General features: G+C 36.0%; 1 protein-coding gene across 5 annotated transcripts in view; it reads right to left on the bottom strand.

Annotated features, from left to right (window-relative positions):
* Positions 1-22159, bottom strand: part of LOC117213588 (ankyrin repeat and BTB/POZ domain-containing protein BTBD11) — a 32418-nt gene that overhangs the window by 7439 nt on the left and 2820 nt on the right. For 2 of the 5 annotated variants that reach the window (XM_033459064.1, XM_033459062.1), the window contains exon 2: positions 15850-16084. In XM_033459064.1, the coding sequence (XP_033314955.1) occupies positions 15850-16052 (203 nt within the window). In that variant the 5' untranslated portion in view covers positions 16053-16084. Of the gene's footprint in view, positions 1-1879; positions 2886-15849; positions 16085-16729; positions 16856-22159 lie in introns of those variants that run through there. The other 3 variants (XM_033459060.1, XM_033459061.1, XM_033459063.1) reach the window with 2 other exon arrangements.

Genomic DNA, 22159 nt, shown 5'->3' with positions numbered 1-22159 from the left:
GGGGAGAGGAGACAAATCGACATCGACTGGTTTCTACTAGTAAATCAATGTATATAAAGGGTTAATGGTGCAAGGTACGAGGATTGATTGTTAAGTTTTATTGTGAAATTTGTGCAGATTTCAAAGTAACTTAGGTATGCAGTATTCTAACCTTTTTATACTATTTGTGTATACTATATTAAATATAAAAGTAAATGCTGCACAGTGTACTAATTTCACAGATACTAACTGACCTAGAAGAGTAATGTTCTGGTGAAACAAGTTTCACACTTTTATTTACCATTTCCTCTGAAATTAAAATTGTACTTAATACCGTTAACGAATGATATAAACACACCCTCTGTTTCCCTAAATCAGTAACACAATCTTCAATAGAACTCGTGTACAACTAATGATAACAAAACCAAAGAAAAACAAAACTTGTATTATATAATGACAGTAAGCTTTCACGTTTGGATATAATATCCCTTTTCTTCCCGTCTAATGCTCATCATCAAGCAAACTAGTCTACCCTCCTAACAGGAAAAAGCCGATGGAAATTATACTTATTTAATCTTCAAATTACGCCACCATCCCACCATTGAAGTTACAAAATAAATATTTCATCTCCGGAACGAATTTGCAAATAATATAGCAAGCGTAGTTCAATAAATAATATTTCAGTTATTTTTAGTCTTACAAAGTGATATTACAATGAAAGCGACTAATAAAGATATACTTATCGTGCCTTTTCCTGTGATCTTCGTATGTTTAAATCGCGTGACTCACTCGATATAAATTAATATTCGTGGTACGTGCAAGCCTCCGAATCATGCACCTGCTTTTTACTTGAACTGTTCCGCATGCGCGTGTTTCATGCGGACCAGTGGAAACGCGCCCTTAATGCAATTACAGATAGTCGCGAGGAGGAGCGCTGCAGCTGATAAACGTTTCATTCACAGGGGCTTACCCAATTATGCCCGGTGAGAATAATTTGTTCTTTTAGAGTCGGGTATTCGATCAAAATAGGTTAAAAAAACGTGATAACTGACAAAAACTATAACCATAATGATTTCTATTTAAAAGATCATTGCAGTTATCACGGACATTTTTTCTATCTATAGCACATGCGTATTTCGATTAATTTATTTTATACAAATAATTTATTTGTACATAGCGATGCAATTAAAATTGTTAATACTGCTAAATTGTGTTTTTTATACCTGTTGTTAAAATGTTTTATTATACCGATCTCTATGCTCTGTTATAACTAGTTTTACCTCAGCAACCAATTTCTACATACAAAGCATCTGTTCCACCTATGGATGCCTCAATTATACGTTTTTAATTAACTACGATTAAAAAAAAAAGATTTTAAATAATCTACCAGATTGTAGTCTGAAATATTTTCAATTTTTTGCGTTTCTTATTGTTAGTTAACTTCGTATCGCGTTAGTGAATCTTATTAGCTGTTTATAAATTTCCAAAGGCAAAAAACAATTGCAAATGGATGAGATGAAAGGAAGTTCGAGTAATAATTGCCTTTCTAAAATCTGAAAATTCAACTATCGATGGAAACTTATACAAACTTGGAATTTATCTAAAACTAACATAAAAATTTGTCGAAGCTTCTCATAAAAATACTCAAACTGACCGGATAATTTAAACTTTTCCATCATAACTTCATTTCATCCAACGGACCATGAGCGAAACACCGACCGTGTGTCGTCCATCAAACCTCACAATCCATTTCCCGCGACCACTTATAAGTTTCCGCAAAAACCGTTAAATACGACGAAGACCGAACCGCCAAGCGGTTACGCGAATTCCATATGCGGGCCTCACGGGTAACATGCTCATTTTTCATCGTCATGGTAAACGCAATGCTCGCTTGATTTACCCCCTCAGGCGCCACTGTTGAACGAAGCTCCAGTCTGCCTTGAACCCGGTGTTGTCCCCCGGCAAGGACCAATAATCCTCGACCTGGCTTTCATCCTCCTCGATCTTCAGCACGTCCTCCCTGCTAGGGCTGACGTTCACCACGATTTCGTGCGTGACCTTGACGTCCTCTTCCTCTACCAGACTCGCCGTGGACCGTTGCCTCTCGTTTTGTCCCTTTCCACCACACCTTTCGTCCTCTAGACCATCAGCAACTTGCTCTTCCTTCTTCGACTCCATTATTTTTAACTCGCCTTTGTTCGTTAATTGAGCTGGAGATTCCTTACCGTTGAATCTGTGATTTGGTCTCTGATTCGTATCACCGAAGTAGATCACAGTCTTATGAGCTATCTCCTTGTCACTCTTTTTAATGTTACAGCCGGTTACCGGTATCATCGTACCCTCCATTTCTTCCCTGTGATTAATTTCTTCCATCGCGGTACCATCTTTAGGGTCACCAGAATTGGGTATATTATTACCTATATTTAACCATTCTTTAGACGGTGATTTACTAGTAAAAGGCAGGGCGCGACGCAGGATGAAGTTGACGCCCTCGCGACGAGGTGGAGCCTCTAGGTTACCAGGCATCCTGTAGTTGGTCAGTTCACGACATATCACGCATTTGCAATCCTTCTTGTTGCATGATCTTCGTTCCGTCAATGGCATGTCATCCGATGCTTTCACGTAAATGCATTTCGTCGTCGAGTTCCTTGGTTTGGTTGTGTGATGGGGGAAAAATTAAGTCGGACAGATGTATCAAGGGAATGGTTTGTAACCGGAAACGGGGTATTCTAAGTATACAGTGGTCGAGTGGTCGGTATCTGAGAGGATGTCCGCTGACTGCCTGCTTTTTGTTGGTTATTCGGCGAATGATTCTGGTTATCAGGATGATGAAATGCTTTCCTCGATGCGGAGGGAGCGAGAATTTGCTGAGTAATTTGTTGGTAACAGACGCTGATTCATGGAGGATTCATGGGTTTCTTGGGTTCTTTGAGTACAGCGAGTGGGAGGAGATAATTTTTTGCAGACGTGAACTGGGAGAGTCGCTTTTGTGATGTTATATCATTGAAAAAGTTCACTGATCTTTTTAGACCCACGAATTTCGATCGATTTTATATTTTATTAACGAACGGTTTTGAATAAATGATTTTATATTAATGAACTTCACTGATTTTAACTTTATTATAGCGATGCACGTATGTACCTTGATTAAATAATTTGAATTGACTTACGATAATGCGATATTTCTTGGTACAAGTCAAAAGAGTACTCCAATAAATTTTGCAATCAACTACAGATTATTTTATAATGCAATTTAAGTCACCTCTGCTCACAGATATCACGGGCAACTTCAAATTACAAAATGCATTCAATAATCCATTCAGAAAATCACAAACAAAAATCACAATTGCCGTTTAGTAATTGAGAACGCAATTGGGAAATTGCCACTAAATTGCATAATTACCGGAATATAAATTTGTCTAATCATCCACAATCTATTAATGAAGTAAATCGCGTTTAAGTAACAGCGAATCACTAAGAATTATCAGCGTGGTTTTGCGTGGTTTTTGACCTGTCCTCGTTCCGGCACGCGACTGAAAACACTATGGTCTGCGGCGACGGGATCAGCAGGTGAAACGCGTGCACTTCCTCCGCGGACCGCAATGTCGGCGAATAGAGCACGGCTCCCGTATCACTTTCCTTTCGTTGCTTCTTTACCCCCCGGGCACCACGTAACAGTATCACGAAAGCGGGAGCTTCGACGTTTATCGCGTGAGAACGTCTTCCTTTCTTTCTTTTTCCTTCTTTTTCTCTTTGCGTGTTCTTTACTTTTTTTCAGTAATGGGGGACAGGCATTGACAATAAATGTCACCTTCGCACGTTTCCGTGATATGATTTATGTTTCTGTATGAAGGGAGCGGTAATTCAAATTATGCGGAGAATTCTTGGTTGTCTTCCTTTTTAGGTTAAGGTTAGAAGATGTTTGATGGAACAGAACGGTGAAACGATGATTGTAAAAATTGTCTCAAATTTTAGTACTTTGTTTTTTAGGTTAAGATAGAATACAATGGTAGAAAAGGGTTGTAAGGTACTCGACTGATATTAAATAATGTTCAAACAATTTTGAAAGATATTCAGAATGCTTACGATAACCATAATGTTAAAACTCGTATAATTCTTGAAAATATCAACCGAATAATAATCAGAACTTAAATAATTGCTCAAACAATATTCAAATCCTCAACAGTTTACTAAAGTCTTCCATACAGAACGCGATTCGCAAGAGAGACTGGCGTTTATTTGAAGGTAAGCCCATTTCTGACCGGCAGAAATTTCGTTATCCAAGAATTCGTGAGAAATTGTACGAAATGCTCGCCAGAATGCCAAACATAGAATATAAGAGACCAATTACGCGCATTCGCGCTCCAGACTTTCACCGTTCTGCTCCGTGGAAAATTGATTCCAAATGAAATATCTCCAATTTCTAGCAACGTCCACCAACCTATTAGAGCTCATCCGCAGATTACTTTATAAAGATCATTTTATACTTTGTATGAACCTATTTCTCTACCTCGCTTGATTGTGAAGTTGTTGACTTATTATGCGATTTCATAAAATTGTTCAGTCATTTGGATTATGCATGTCTTGGAAATACTGTTTGAAAAAGTTAAAGATAAATAAAATTTAATGACTTACGCGCAGCTACAGATACTAACTGTAAGATGTTATGTTTTAGGAGAAAAATTCATGGTTGGTAAACTAGCTGATTCGATAAATTGATTGTTTTTAAGAAAATTCAATATTAACAGGATTTACTTTCAATTGCAGATTTAAATTTAAATCCAGTCTAGAATCAATCACGACTTGCAATCTAGAGGAATGTTGCGTATCACTCTAGTCATATTTATAGTAATTTGACAAATATACGTATATTAAAAATAAAATACTTTACTAAAAAAAAAAAATAACACGATACTTTATTTTAAATACGCAAAAATGTTATGAATAAGAAAGATCACTTTGCTTTTTAAACAGTCATATCTCGTGCCAGACCGTGCTTACTTGAAACATTTACGATATGACAATTAATCAAAACCCAAGAATATTATGATTCAACAGAAACGATAAGGGACAATTCCACACTAAATCACTTTACACTTTCATCGATCGCATCTTTTCACTTCACGCCTTCTCTTTCATTCACAAATCACAATAACCTTCACGACTGCACAATCAAACGACGATTACAACATCGAGCAACAATTGCATGTCGAACTCTTTTACACTTTCGAATGTTCAATCCGTCCTCTTAAGGCACAATATTATATATCGCAAGAAGCTATTAGAAGTGAGCAAAATGACAATTACGAAAGAATAAGAGCAACTGTAACTGTACAATTGAATAGATGTTACAATTGAAACTGTAACGGTGAGAATGACAACAGCGGACACGAATGCGTAGAGTTCTCTACAAAACGTCTCGCAATAGAACAAGATTAAACGCTGAGCGTTCCACTTTAATTCGCGATCGGCTATCACGCACGCGGCGCTAGTTTCTTGTCCCGCTCCGTGGCATGGTTAAGTGCTGGCTGCCACTTGTAAACTGTTATGCTCTTTTCACCGGACAGAGAGCGTAGGAAACAGGAGAGTGCAAACGAACAGTGTCTTTAGAAGCCCCACCATATAGTACGTGTTACATATGTATATACATGCATACTACTGTATACATATGCAGACGAAGCGTTTGAGTTTGCTACGTTTGTTTCGGGGGAGAATTTCCGCCGACCATCCTACTTCCTATGACCGTGTACTCGAATCGCCCTAACCACATCCCGTGACGATTCTTGTATACGTTACTTGTTTTCGATCCTTTCATCGCACTCGGCCGATCCCTTCTCTATGCAAAAACCGCGTTTATCGCGATTGAAGGGCGTAAACTGTTAACTGGTCATGTTAGGAAACATAGCAACGGAATGGCGCGTGAATGAAAGGAGATAGGAACGTTTCATGAACGGTTCTACTTTTGTAAATGTACCGTTGTATGAAAAATTATTCTTTTTTTATCGAATTTATATATAAAGTTTGAAATTGTTTTCGCTCATACGTAGATAAATGGTGAAGAATTGAGACATAAGATCATGCTCGGAACCCCGGGATGACGGAGTTCAACGAATTCAAGTTAATTAAGACACGTTAGGGCAGAAAGCTTTGATGAAGCAGCTGCTCCAATTATAAGTTTTATGGCCCTTAAAACAATACGAGACAAACAATGCAACATCGTATAGAAGGAAACGTATAGATATAAATTAGAAAAATAAATGATGGAAAAAAACATAACAATTCCAAAATGAATTTAAACGATGCACATAATATAATTTATGCTTTGGAGGTCACGAAATGAAGAAGAAAATACATAATGGAAGAAAGCAACCGGATAATGTTAACAGTTTCCGGTACCTTAAACAATGTCGAGGAAGATTCTCAGGTGTTTTCCAAGTATAATTAGCGTAGACCAAAATTCTTTTAGATATACTTTTATCAGAGAATACTATGATTTTCAAATACCTTTCTTTTTTATTTATTCTAAAACCATTTTGTATTTGATTTTTAATCTCTAAAAATTGCCTATAAATTGCCTAAACAAAGTTACAAGAAATTTTTAGTGTTTTATATTTAAAAAAGAAATGATCGAGTAAGCACAGATCTATATATTTCTTAAACTAGGAAATTGCTCAAGAAATAATAAAGTGCAACTCAGTTGAAAAAAATAAGTAAAATGGAGAGTATAAAAATATTAATTTGTCGTTATTGAAGAAACAATAACGCCCAGTACAGATAATAAAACGTTCTAATTGATCACGAATAGCGTTGTTCCCGTTGAAATACGCCCGTGATAAATTCGCGTGAAAGTCATAAGGTAATTTTACTCCCTAGACAAACCGGTCTTCGTTTTTTCCCCCCTTTATGAACTGCATTCTACGTGTACGCGAACATAGGCTATGTACGCGGTATTATTATTAAACCTAAAGTTAATTCCGTGTTTGGAAAATGTACACGATATCACCTTTCAATTCGCGGTATATTAATTCAGACAATGATTTCTTTTTATCTAATAATGCATCGCGATTTATTACAAATAGATCCATTTGTTCGTTATATTGTTGGAAAATATATGTTTTAATCTCTTCCTTTAAACTGCCAATTTGAACAAAATTTTCTAATGAATCAGAAATGCAAAAAGGAACTTGACATGTACTTAATTTAATAATCAACTTAAATCTTCATTAACTGATTAAATAAGAATTCCAAGATAGGCATAGAAGAAGCAGGAAAGAGAAGAAGATCTCACAAAACCATCATTTCAATTCATCTTCTCTTCTTCAACGTCACTGTTACATTCCAGGGGGAGAACTGTATGACTCTTCATTCATAAATTCACTTTCGTCGCAGTGAAACAACGCCATCTTTCTCCTCCATATCGCCTGAGCCGCTAATTAAAGGCCAATTAAATTTATCTGAATTATCGGTTCCCTGAATACCCCTTCAATGAACAAACGGCACGTTTCGGCCCATCACTTTATTCGTGGCTGATGCATCCTTTCCGAGAACGCACGCAAACAACGGCGGAAGTCTTTAATCTATAATATAACGTGCCCTCCACAAGAAAGGTTTTGTAAAGGAAGAGTTCAAGGCGTATATTGTTCGTGCTCATCTGGCGAAACTCCGGTGTCAAGGGCGACAACCATTCCAACCGGAGGATATTAAATTAATTACCGAACCGTGCCTTCCTCTAGCGGCACCATACGTTGTAGTTTATAATTGTAACAAAAATTGTCATTGCATCATGCTTACGCAACGTTTGTGTTAGAAATTATTCTAGTTACCTACTTTGTATAATAAATGGACCACTCTATAAAATTATAGTATACTATGTATTATAATGAGACAGGAATGAATTTTGCAGTTTCGAGTTTCCAATGAAAATGAGAAAATTTCTACTGGTCGAGAATAAATTGCCTTGAGTCAAATTGGAAAGATTTTTGTTTACAAATAATTTATTTCCTTTGACTACGAATTTTTATATAAATCTATATTTTCGTGGATGAAACAAAGGAACTAAAATCTAATACAAAGCCCACGTTCTTCTGAAACTTGACTCATTCATTCAGTAATTATGAATTAAGCCTGACTCATTCTTTCATTTAACCGAGGGCTAAGGTCATCTTCTTCCAATTAAACACTCTACAACGTATGGTGTTCTAAAAAAGAAGTCAGAAACTTGAAACGTATAGTGCTGTATCAAAGAAAATTTTAATAGACATACATCCTGTAATAAATGCTTTTTTTTAACTACAAATGATGATGAAAGTAAGATTCAGTACAGAATTAATCTACTGTTACTACATATAAATGCACTAGATAGGTATCTTATGTGACCAACTCATGCAAGTAATTCATGAAACTAGTTATTTCGCTGAAGAGATTGATTGGTGTAGTTTATTACAACTTTTGATTAATAATACCAACAACTTTTAGGAAATTAGGTAGTTCATGTATTTTATCCATGATAGTGGTCCATCGTGTTTTTATTTTTCATTGTTAGGTAACTTTTAGCCAAACTGTAGTGAAAATGAAAGTCAGTTCGCCGTTATTCATAATATATTGCGTTTGCTACTGTATTCGTATTCCTTAATGATAACCAACCAAATATTATATCGATGTTATTTTATTTCATAAAAATCATCACTTATTCGATCAACTGAAAATCTTATAAAACCTTCACAAACCACTCGAAGCACCGCTAAAATGAACTCTTAACACAGATCTCAGGGGCCAATGAACAAGTGTGTAAAATTACATTTCAATCATACCGGTTCTGGACAAATAAAAACCCTCCATCAACCTCATAGTTGCCTACTGAATGTTTCATTTCGTGTTTGAGCAGAATGAGCAGAAGCCACAGGAAATAGATTTTGTCATTTTCCAAGTTAGTCGAAACAGTTTTACCGAAATACGATTTTATATAAAGCACGTGAACATTAAATGTTTGATATTTTTTATTGAATGCCGAAAAATGTGGAAATGATTTTTCAATGATACGGTTATTATTATGCATTATTTATTCCATGCTATTTGTGAATATATGTGCTTAATTGTAACACGGTATGGGCAATAAAATGGTATTCCTCGAGTTCCGGAATGTATTCTGGAATGGCGGGAATTTTGCTCGAGATTAACTGAAACTGATGTAGGTATGTATATATCTACGCATTTAACTTTTTAAAGTTGGTACAGAAGTACTGTTAATTTTCTTTTTCGTATTACGGAATGGTATAAAAGGAAGGAAGAAATTACACCCTTGTGGAATGACCAGTTAAGTTATGTTTGTAATATTAAAAGGTATCGTCTAAGAAAAGATTCTCCATCTAGATACAACTATAACTTTAGCAAATTTTTCTCATGGTCAATTAAATAATGAGATGAACAATGAATGTTATATTGTTTAGTAATAATAGTATGTTTTTAAAAATAACACTTACCAGTGAGATTATGTGAAGAAAGTGAATGAAGCAGGAAGACCACAGAAGATACACGCTTGACCTACCGAGCTGAGATGAGTAACTAAGATGTTACCGATTCCGAAAGAAAGGAAAAAGGTTCAGAAGAGAAGCAAGGTAACCTATAGATGTCTTGTATTTTGTCATTTATTTTTCATATTAGCGGAACACACGATCAGAATCGGTTGGCGTAAATTTAAGTTGCTGCAAATAGAATGCTACAAGTCGAACTTGTTTGAAGCCGGAATCCTAGCTGTTCGAAGTGAAGTGACACAGATCCGAGCGGATCAACGCTGTTCAAAACGGAAGGACACGTGTTCGAGGGGATTGAAAAAAAGTGCTATACACTTCAGTCTCAAGTGGAGAATAGATATGCGGATACGACCGAATCAGAGCGGAAATTTCAATATATACAAACATTGAATTAGCCGTAGCGCCTGATGCGATAAGCAAAATATGCTTGATTTCTAGATCATCTTTGCTCTACTTCTGTTTACTCAAATCACAGGAATGTGAAGTTGCCTCCTTATTGCAGCAGCCTCTTTAGATACACATTGTACTTTATTAACAGAAATATTAACCTAAAGCTTAAACTGAAACGGTATGAGATTAATAAGCGATTAACATAAGGCGATAACAATTGACGATGGAACAAAATATAATAAATGATAATCAAACCTTGGTGAAACGACATCTCATACGCAAGAAACCTAACCTTCACGCGGCCGAGTTTAACACACTTAATCGATTCCCTGACAAGTTCTTATTCTAATAAGAATAACAATACACTTTCCACTTTTATTCGATTCACTGAGAAACAAGGATAGACATTTCTCTCCTCCCCTTCCCCTCTCTTTCTCTCATTGGCTCTCACTTTTCATCTTTCACCTTCCTTTCGTTCATCATCTAATCAAGAGATCACGTCGCTCAATCGGCGGATAGCTTTTCGCCGCTTTCGTGAAAGAACTATTCCTGTACACCTAACCTAAACTATCCTCGCTCCCCCCCCCCCCCCATTCTTCCGTTCTAATGTTGGACGACGAAATAGAAATTTTCTGAAGAATTTCGCGCGATCGTGTGAAAGGAGAGTTGCGGACTTGTTTAATTAGTTATCTGAAAGTAGAGGAAAACGTGCCGAGAGGGGAAACATTATCTGAGAACCGGGTGATCGCGATAATAACGCGCGTGAGAGGATGTGCACCGATGCTTAGTCAGATCTGGTCGAGATATTTAGGTTAACGGCCTCTCTCCTTTCCCTTCCTTCCTCTTCCCTTACAGCGTGGCTGATCGTAACCATCCGTCGACAAAACTGGGTTGATTTTGTCTTATTAAATTGGAACACATTAAATTTTCTTTTTCAAAGTTTTAAATTAGTATGTGGATATCGAACCTTAAACTTTGTTTGATATTCAATTGTTAGAAATCGTGATAAGGAAGAAACCTGCTATAACGCTATTAGATAACTATGTCTGTACATACATCTTTCGTCAGTCTTGTCTATGTTTCTACTACTGTTCGTCTCTGCTATTATTTATTTCTACTACTTTTATGTGCTACTTATATCTTTCATTATGGGTTTATGTTAACATTTTTCGTCTATGTAATTTTGAATAGATGCTATATCCCAATCTAAACCATATTTTATATATATACATATAAAAAATAGAACATGATTCTAATAATATCTTAAAATTATGATGTTCAACCAGACAGCCTAAAAACGTAATGTAATTCTCATATATTCCAGCAACCAGTATATCCCACATTCTCAATTTCCCACATTCAAACTAATTGAACTTTCACAAGTAACAAATAAAAACTAAAAAGTATAAGAAAACGGAAAAGAAGAAAGAAATTGAGAAAAGGTTAAACAATAGCAAAAACCATTCCAATTGAACAATTCTCCTATTGTTATCCTTTTTAATGGCTGCTTTACTGTAATATTAGGGAAAACATTCGACGTATACATACAAGGCGTATCACGATCGTGATACAGTTTAACGCTACGATGTAATTGTGTTATATAATATAATGTAACTTAAGAAACTCAGAAGTCAGATAAATACGTGTTTGTAAATACGTGTAATATTACTGGTTCTTACTTGTTAAGGTTAAAATCTTTTTCTTAATAATGTAATATTTCTATCAAACAAACTATTACAATATACTAATGTATTAAAACTCGAAAAGCAATTTATATCAAAATATAACGAATAAAATATAATAAATCTCAAATTAAAATATACGAATTTACAACACCTTTTCTATTACTTATCTATCTTTCACGTGGGTCTTATATATTGTATTACATCCTGTACGTGGACAGTAGTGTATTTTAATGGAACGGGACCCAGAGGAGACTCACGTCACCGTAAATCGGTCAGGCAACGAGCTACACGAACGGGCTTTCTCTTCGATAACCCTCGATAACCCTGACTCGACACGCGGGATATTTTGCGCTTGCGCATCTTCGTCGTCTGCTCGCGTGCGCGTGCACTTCATGTCTCGCGATTCATTGATACTCCACCAACGATTTGTCCCCACGACTATTTTATGGGAAATCGTTCTTAATTGCACGTCAATGCTTCCACGAGTTGATTTAAGGTATTCGATGTTTAAGAATAGTTTGCGGAGTTTACGGTACATGATAAAATATGGCAATTTAAGCAAACAGGATGTAATTTAATTGGTTAGAGTGGACAAAATGTGATGTTTTAGGTGAGTGGTTTTTTTATGAAACTGAACTATTATAAAAGTTTAGATTTTGAAATCAGTCGAAACGGACTCACAAAAAGATCTGCCTGATAAATATCGTTTAGCATTTACAAGTTAATACATTATTCATCTGTGTGGTCACTTTCCATTCGAAGATACAAATCTAAGTAAATCCTAACTTATTCATTTAGATACAGATAGGATTATTTTCTCCCCATTGAGTTTCTAATATATGTATATAAATTTTAAAGAACTGCAAAGGATAATACTCCAAAGTGTATAAGATTACCTCACCGCTATACCTTTACTACCTTATATTTTTTATATTTTTCATTATTTTAAAATAATTAAAACGACTTGCTTACTCAAGACGAATTCCTTCGAAGACTTATTCGATTGAAAATGACATCATAACCTCAACTGATATAGTATAGTTTCAACATATGATTTGACTATTACCCCATATATTTTAACGTTGACCGCAATAGTCATCGTCTGTGACCAGCTCCAATCTTTCAGTGACGCTCTAGTAGTCATTGGTAATCAGCACCATAGGTATTATTTAAAACAATTTTTAAAACACTTGAAATAAACATCTATCACCTTCTTTTGAGGTTGCACTCGATATACATACACAGACTCCATCGAAACAGAATGATATTCCTAACCTAAAAGATGTAAGTTTAAAGAACAGTTCCTTTTGGCGCGAGTACCAGGTACAATGCAAACTCGGCTTAACTCTCGAGACAGAGGCATCGAGCCATCGATCAACCACGTCAGAAATAAATTTCGATTTTTCACGGAGTTAGAAAGGGTAAGGGTGCGGAAGGGGGGGGGGGGAGCAGACGAGGGCTACTCGTTTACCGTGCGTTTCATGGGGCTTCCCGTTGATTTAATAAATAATACCGCGTGCTTTCGAAGAAGCTTAGAGGATACGCGTCACTTCGTCTCCTTATCCCCGACGATGATCATTCTCATACCATAGAGATTGCATTTGCGCATTCCACGATGCTCGTACGTATATACGATTACAGCGAAAGATGACTGGCGTATTTTTTGCGGTCGTTGACTCGTTCGAAATACAACGTGTCCGTCATTTAAGCTTCTTTTAAACTACCTTGCGCACTCACACGCGCAGACGCGTCCCTTTATACCATCTTACGCGTCCGCAAAGTACAATGTCTTTGTTGTATGCCTCATATATAGTTACAGCTATGGTAGTCTATGCTACTACGCGCTAAATTAATGTTTCATAATTGAATACATAGTATAAATTGTATAGTATGAATATTGTGTAGGGATATAAAATTGTCGCGAGATTGAGTGGTTAGAAGTTTTGTATGGTCGAGTAATTTAGGGATGCATAATGTTTGTAAATCTCATAGTAATTGAAATCTTGGCTACAGTGATTAAAGAAGTTTCGAACACTGTCAAACATAACTACGCGCTTCGAATTTATAGAAAATCGTGGCTAGGAACTGGGAGATCTTTTTTCAAATGTAGTCTAATCTCAAAACAGGTCAGTGACCGTTTTCACATTGAAAGCTATTTTTAACCGGATATCGGGGCAAAATCGAGAGCAATACGATACGCAATCGATAATTTTAATGTTACGCATCGATGGGCAATTATTATCGATTATAATTCGGTGTCATACATATTGATAAGGCCGCAATGGGCCGTCTTTTACATACGAATCACCGAGCGTGCACACGACACGCTAACGCGCTGGAATACCAATGAACCATGCATACACAGAATCTCAAAGCAATACACCCGACCTAGAAATTTTAACCTTCATGTCACGAAACGATTCTGCCTTTTAAAAATCACGCAAATTTTTTCATCTGTTTCGTTTTTCCCTTCCTTAATAACTGATTAAGTAACAAAGTAATTTAATAGGTAAAAATTAGATTAATATTTTTATACGAGCAAACTGATGAGATATTTGCATGTATAAAAAAATAAAAATTTTCTAAATACAGTTTTAATTTTTATAATATTCACGGCAAATTGAAAATACTTTCTATGATATACAAGACATAATGTACAAGAAATAAAGAATAATTCTGATAATTGTAACTCAAATTTGAGATATGAAAAATCCACAGAATAATTTTGACAATTAGTACATAGAGAACACTATGTGAGTCTTAAATAAAATCCACATGGTTTATTTACATTTGACGTTAGTTACCGAGTACGAGCTCCGTTACGTGTATACACCGGGTGAACGAACTTTGAGAATTTGTGGGCCTATTACGTGAACCCTTAAATTTCAGTGCCTATTTGTATGCCGAACAGATTTTTCAAGGGCCGAAGCCGTGGTGCGCGGCGTGGTGTCGATGGAACTAAATGATGGGGAAAGGGGAGGTGTGTCTTACGAATATATGCTCGTTCGACATCGTTAATCGAATCGGTCGTAATTACGTACATCGTAAATTTTAATGATCCTTAATCGGATCGGCAAGTGGACTGGCTTCTTTTAACGGTGATGTTTTGAGATCCCGCTAAACATCGGTCCAAAAGAAAAAAAATAACATTCTGCAGAGAACAAAGGCCCTTGAACTCGGTCCTTTCGTAAATATTGAAGAAAATCATTCGCTGGATTTCCGAGAATAAACCTCTTTAAATAGTGGAACTTAAAGAATCAAAATTATTATCGTACTCACACTTGGATATTGAACATTTTGTTTTGGTACATTTTAATACTTTTTAAGTAAATTTTGACCGATGGTACAAATAGAGCACCCTATATATATATATATATATTGCCATCGAGGTCAATAGAAATTTCATAATCTACATTATATCAATTTACAATATTTTCATGTTTCAAGTTGTTTTATCGTCACTCCCATCTGAAGTTTCCGGTATTAAATGTCGTCTTCTTTGACGAACGTTTTACGTTTCTCCAAGATCGTGAGGTTCAGATGCCGTATCGATATTGGCTCACCACTATGTTCTTAAGAAGCCCGTGCTCATGTTACAGATCATCGATAGCCAGTTATACATTGTTAACTAAATGACCGATTAAAAGAAAGTGGCAAGTGATTCTTATAACTTTCAAACGATGGCCAATATCTCTATCAACGTTATGAACGTTATCATCATCAACAAAATCACCGACTGTGCACAATCATAAATTGCTCGATTTACATAAAATCCACGATCTGTGAGAACAAGATACGACATTTTATCAAGCTAATAAAGTAACAAGTAAGTCAAGTAATGAAAGTTTACGAGTGATTTAGTAGCTACTTTGATTCAAGAAAGAATGAAAATCACTGCATTTAGATAACAATTTCATTTAATAGCTTTTATCCGATACTGCTACATAAAAAATGGATGATACATGGATAATTTACCTTGTCAATGCTCAATTTTGAATATTAATTTGTATATGAGATATATTTATGAGAGCTGTATAAAAAAAGGAACGATAGTTATTGTAGCATAGAACAATATCTAGTTTGGTGCTGTAGGAAGAGGAGGTCAACGTTCCAAGATTCCCGGGCGGTTTTAATCGATCCTTATCGGGGCTAGCGGATCACCGTGAACGCGACCATTAATCAGATCTTCGTTAAGATCGATATCGATTACAGAGGATCGCTGGTGGATCGGCGACTGGGTTCATGGAAAATAAAAGAAGACTCACCGGCGTGGCTTGGGTCGCAGTATCTCGTGACCGGAATCGGATATGCAGATACTCAGGCTCAATGGTCCCCCATAGTGTTCTGGAGGCGCACCGGTTTGGACGGTCTGCTGCTGGGGACTGGATATACCGCCAGAACCGGAAGTACCGGTCAAAAACAGCGGTTGCTGCCCGCAACCATCCATCGTGGCTCGTTCGACGTTCATTGTGCCTCCCGTTGCGGATTGCACTGGAAGACCTACAAATTTTCAAATAAAAATATTTTACGTTCTTGTTAAAAAAACATCTTAGTACATTTCACTTTTCTTGAAAAATTCTTCTAGAAGAATTTAGGTTGGTAGAAATATGGAAGTTACTGGATATTCTATTATTGTATAAGGTACTGATATTATTTATTTTTTTTAAATCGTAATGCAGATACAGAATGCAATTTTATCGTTATTAATTTAAATTTAATTATTTTTTTTTCTTACGTGCCAACAGAATCATAAAATCGCAAAAATATTATAAATCTTTAATAAATTTTATAAATTAATGGATTATTATACTATACTTTCGCTGAGTATACTTTTCAATGCAATTGCATGAGGTAATGAAACATAATAACATAATAGTAACTCTTCTCTTATCAAAAACGCGAGCAAAGCTAGCTTGTGAACGCGTATAGAAATTCGCCGCGAGAAATCTGCTCCCGATCGGGAAAATCTTCGGTAGAAAGTAATTATGCGAAACTTTCTTCTCGGTCTCGAAGGTCATTAACGAGCGTCTGGATGATTCTGAGAATAATTAGCAGCGCGATAGCATCGCTGACGGGAGGAAACAATTATTTCTCTGTTCATACGCGCGGTGTCTGTTGTCGCGCTGCGAACGTGCCGCTAATTACCGTTGGAAACACACCGAATATGTTAATAGGAAGAGCGTATCGTTCATTTCGCGCGAGGTTCCAATGCCTTTCGGGAAAATTTGCTGCAACTTTCTCCATTGAAAATATGTCCGCTTATAGAGTGATCTGGAAAAGGATTAAATGAATTAGAGGATATTCAGGATGTTTCTCAAATGAGGGGAAAACTTTTAGGAATGTAGTTATTACAGCGCTGAAAGATTATGTAGTTTGCAGATCTTTTATTTTGAGATTATTTGGATATTTTGTATTGAAGATTACTCTATCTACAATAAATTATGTTATTTGTGAATAAAAAATCAGATTGCACGTAACAAAGAGGAATTGATGAAAAAATAATTTTTCTTAAAAACATGTACATATTCTTTGACCAGCATGTAATATTGCAAAACTGGCAATCCTTGTACGGGCTAATAACCGTTCTATAAACTCCGTTTGAGGTCAATCGCTTGCTAACCGTTCACTACGCAATACGCAACTCATTAACGATAACAAAAAAAGTGAAATAATGGATTTGGTGAATTGTAGCAACAATGGTGGACAGACCGGTCTGCCGCTTTTAACATACACAAATTAATAAACACGTTCTACATGTACAAATACTGCGGTTTTAGCAAGTGTCTATGTGGTTTTTGTTAAAACTGGCCGCAATTAAGTTATGAACTCTGGAGCATATAGACGTAGTCTTTCTACTAATTTCTCAAGTAAAGATTGAAATCCACTATACGATTATACGTATAATTATATAATTATAGTTATAAATAAATAATTACATTCTTTAATTTTTAAAGAATTAATATTTATAGAATATAAATAGAGAATTATTTTTTAGTATGAATTCTAGTATTATAAGCTTCATGAGGATTGGAACAACTTTGAAACTGGAGATTTAATTAGTATTTAAAGAGGAAGAAGATTCTATGAGTTAGGATAGTATAAGTTACGGACAAGAGGGGAAAAGAGATTTATGATTTACGAATTAGAAAGTTGAATACCCTGAAAACTACTTCCCCTAGACTCTAGACTACAACCTCTGAATGTACCTTTATAAAGAATCGTTCATTTTATACACATAGGTACATAATATGTTTTGAGTTAACATGAATTTTATACTGTTAAATATTCTTTAATATATCGCAATACATTTAAATAATTGGAATCTCATTTATACATTTTCCTTAGATGACTATAAATATATAATACGTTCTTCCATTTATATCATTTACTTTGCAATTGGTTTGTGATACCAGATATCCAACGTCAATAAAAAAAAGGACAGCAGATATCAGATATAATAAGAGAAAGGAAGAAACAAAGAACGTTTTGGAAAAATAGAGATAGATTAAACAAAAAACAAAGAGAATGAGTATCATACGCAAAACAGGTTAAACTACTTACATACGAGATTTAACCTCAGTTACTGGTATCAGTACCACCAAAAACTTCATTGAAAAGAATCTCCGACCTTCAGCGTATGTTTTTCATTTCAAATATTAATAACAAACATACCAATGCGGCCAAAATGATGAATGATATTTAGAATAGAGGTTAGAATCTACATCTATATAAAATACATACATATGGAAAAGCGAACGTCCAAGTTTTGTACACGCGAGAGCAACATTCCTATGGACGAACGCTAATAGTTGCGAACGATCGCAGTCACGAATGAACGATCACGAAAAAAAAATGTTGTAACACGTGCGCCTTTAATTTTCCTATTTCGTGGCGAACCGTTGCCTCCCTTAACCCCGATGTTAGCGCGATCTGTTCCGGGAGGCGGTCCAGTTGATAACTGGTTTTCAATAAGTCACTCGTAAACGTGCTCGGACCCCGATATCACATAGATGACAGACTTTCTGCGGTAATTATTGAGTTGGACGTTCACGTACACATGTATCTACGTTCTATTGAAAGATGATAGTTATTATATCTAGCAACGGAATCTGAATAAGATGTGCTCACTTAGATGTTAAAGTTTATAATGTCCTAATAACGATTTACCGTAGTTCTAAATTATCTTAAGAATTTGCTTGATATTTGAAGTTTTACAGATCTTAACGAACTATGATTTATCATTATATAAGATATAATATAGAAGGTATAAAATGGATTCTGTAAATCTTCTATAATGATGTAAATTGGTTTTCTTGTACGATAGAAAAGAATTTACAAATGACTTTGTTATTGGTTACAACAGAAAAATCTGTATATATCTAAAATGAATTACTTTGTGCATGCACTAATGATCTAACCTAGATGATGAAAGAAAAAGCATTCTATTGCAGATGTATAAATAGAAGTTATGACCTGCATGAAACAGGTGGTTTTTGGAAGTTATACAAACTCAATGAAAAATGACCAATTAGAAACAAAAAGATTTAAAAAAATTGATGTAACAATTTTCTAGAACACTTTCCTGAAAAGCAAATTTTCTAGCGAAAATATCCCTTTAAGTCAAACACTTCCGCAGAAAGATAGTGAGGCATAAGAAGCTGATGGACGTACAAAGTACATGAACGGATCGATGCACAAGAGTAAACAGCGATGGGTGCGGTTCGATGGTGTCCCGTTGCATAAGTGGATGGCTATAGGTTGGCAGTGTAGTTGGATTAACCCCTTGAAGAACTGCAATTTTCCCCGCATGACCGATCCCATAACTCAATGAATAGAGCCATATGGGGCAACTCACGGATCGATATCTTGTTTAACCAACCGCACGAATTACATTTCGTTTCATCGTGTAGGCGTAAGGTGGACTGAAGAACGCAGTTTTCAGCTCGTTAAATCGGTCAATAATATCGACGATAAATAATGCTTCACAGCTACGTGTTATTGACAGATTTATAATTGTATAGATGGAATTGTTAGAATTCCCGAAATAGTTGTAATTCATAGTCTAAAAAGCTTAGGATATTCTGAGATTAGTACAAGAAATATATATTAGTCAAGTGAAACTCAGCTGTTTAAATCGAACAATAAATAGTTTCTGTTTGATTGTACATTAGGTGGAATATTCACTAACTTCTCCCTCATTATCTTCTAATTACATTAAAATATCTATAAAAGTGAGGACTTTCATTGCTATCTATTTATACTGCCTATATATATCGCCATTTTATTTCAATTAATTCTCTTATTTTGATAGAATGAAATTCTATCAACTAACGAAGTCGAGAAACTTCAAGCGAGATACCTAAGTAACAATTTAGTCCCTATTTAAAATCTTGTACATACTTTTATAGCTGCAGCATAGCTCAAACCATATCCCACTTTACTAGTTCTAATAAAACTAAAGGGATTTGACAACTGTAAACAAACTCTCATAAATCCGTTACAATATTGTAATATTCCAATTGCTATACAATACACCAAATTTCCCGCCAAGCTTAATATAACCTACGAGTAACAAGAAAAAAGGAAACATAGAATATTCTATACTATAAAATTAATAAAGAAGGAAAGAAAAAAGGACAAAGAAGAAAAGAGATGTAAAAAGAAAAATAACGAAAAGAAGCATCAATTCATGTTGCAAATATGAAGCACAAATGGTACAGCGTAAACCTAAAACTTTTTGGAAGTTTCCGCAAACGAGACTCGACGAGAGCGTGGTCTCGTGTTGCTCGCTTTGACGGCCCCTTGTATGCAATTACTCTGGCTGGCTCCCAAAGTGCTTCCTTAAGCGTGCATATCAGGAACAGAGCGTCTCGCGTCCGCCCTCCCCCCGCCATTCCCTTCATACCCCTTTTCCACGCGAAGTGAAAGCACGCGCGCAATGTTGGCTGCCCTTTCGCAGAATTTTCATCCACGTGATGTTCGCGGAATGTCGACATTCTTTAAGATCCTTCCACCGTTTTTACCAGAGGAAGTAACTGTGTTCCGATCCTCGTTCTTCCACCAGATCTAAAAACGTCCTATCGTCATGACGTCTGCTGGTTTTGTGTCACGCTACTTATCGTAAGTTCTTGTTGGTATAGTAATAATAAACGCGTTTTAATCTATTATTTTACACGCGAAAAAGGAGCAAAGTGCATTTTAATAGATTCAGTACAAATTTGCCAGTGATTATGAAATTGGCCCGTCAATAATCAAATGATTGAACTTGAATTGAATTCCTTGTCATTTAATCTGAACAAACTAAATAAAGAAATTGTATTCCGAAATATTCCAGGTCTGCTTAATAATATTTTTTAATACTATTGATATATTTGCAGAAAGCTGTACAGTATGTAATTTTGTATGATGCGTGATGTTGTATTACAATAATTCTAAAATGTAGATCGCTTGGAACAGAGCTGTATAGTTCTTCGTGACCCACTTACTCGAAAGCTTTGGTCTTGTACTATTTCTCTTACTCTTTTATGATACATAACCGACGTTTTCCTTTCCTTTTTTATTTATACAATTCGTTATGACTCGGTTTCTCCTCGTATTCGGGTTCTGCTATATTTTTAGCATATTTCTCATTATCAGTCTTTCCATAGTTGAAATTTAACCTCACTTTATTATCGTGCGTAACGCACACCGAATGATGATTTGGAAGTAAAATTTCGAAATCTTTATAGTTTTTATATTATACACATAATGTAAAGAAGTAAATCCTACGTATTTATGTGATTTGATTATGTTTGAAACAATCTGAAACTAACACGTCATAAAAAGATAACGGTGTATCACATCCTTTTCATTCAACATAAATACCATCTGTCAATATTAACAGATTCTTTTGGCTTCCATAATCGTCAACTAATTGTTGAGAATTAAAGTTCCTCATATCTGAACGAGTTATCTAAACTATAATGTTAAGAAGAACATTTCTATATGCTGTATGAGCCAACTTTTTAATTGTTTTATCGAGTATGTCTATGAGACAACGTATACAATAGTTTACAAAAGTTCGTTCGCACATGGAGTGATTTGTTACGCTTGCGAGTGGTGACAGTGGAAATACTATGACAGTCATGGAGTGCTCGTGATTTACCTGCGGAGCAATCGAAAATTCGTGTTCCAGGGAGGAGCACGTGGGCGTAAACAAAAGTATGATTCTGCCTCGGGCACAGAATGTGCTGGACGCGGCGCTGGGTCCTGTACACCGGCTACGCCGTGCGGCATTGAGTGTATATGTATGTATGTATGTATATACGGCGTGGCATGGCGTACGGCCGTCCGCCCCGCGGCCACCGCATTCCAACGGCTGCCCAAACCAAAACCTATATCGTGTATACCCATCTCGCTCCTCTCTTCTCTTTTCACCCATGTACTCGCTCTTTTTCCTTGCTGTCCTACTCTTTACCCACTCCACTCTGGTCACTCTGTCCACCCCCACCACCGTGCCTCTTATTCGAACCCTTACCGCGATCCTCTTCGCAGGAGAAACGCGGCTTTACATTGTCTCCCTCTCTGGCTCCCTCT

This window comes from Bombus bifarius, unplaced genomic scaffold (assembly GCF_011952205.1).
Source record: "Bombus bifarius isolate JDL3187 unplaced genomic scaffold, Bbif_JDL3187 scf7180000009125, whole genome shotgun sequence".
NCBI classification, from domain to species: domain Eukaryota; kingdom Metazoa; phylum Arthropoda; class Insecta; order Hymenoptera; family Apidae; genus Bombus; species Bombus bifarius.
Note: the sequence above shows the minus strand (reverse complement) of the source record. Positions and strands in the feature narration are given on the sequence as shown.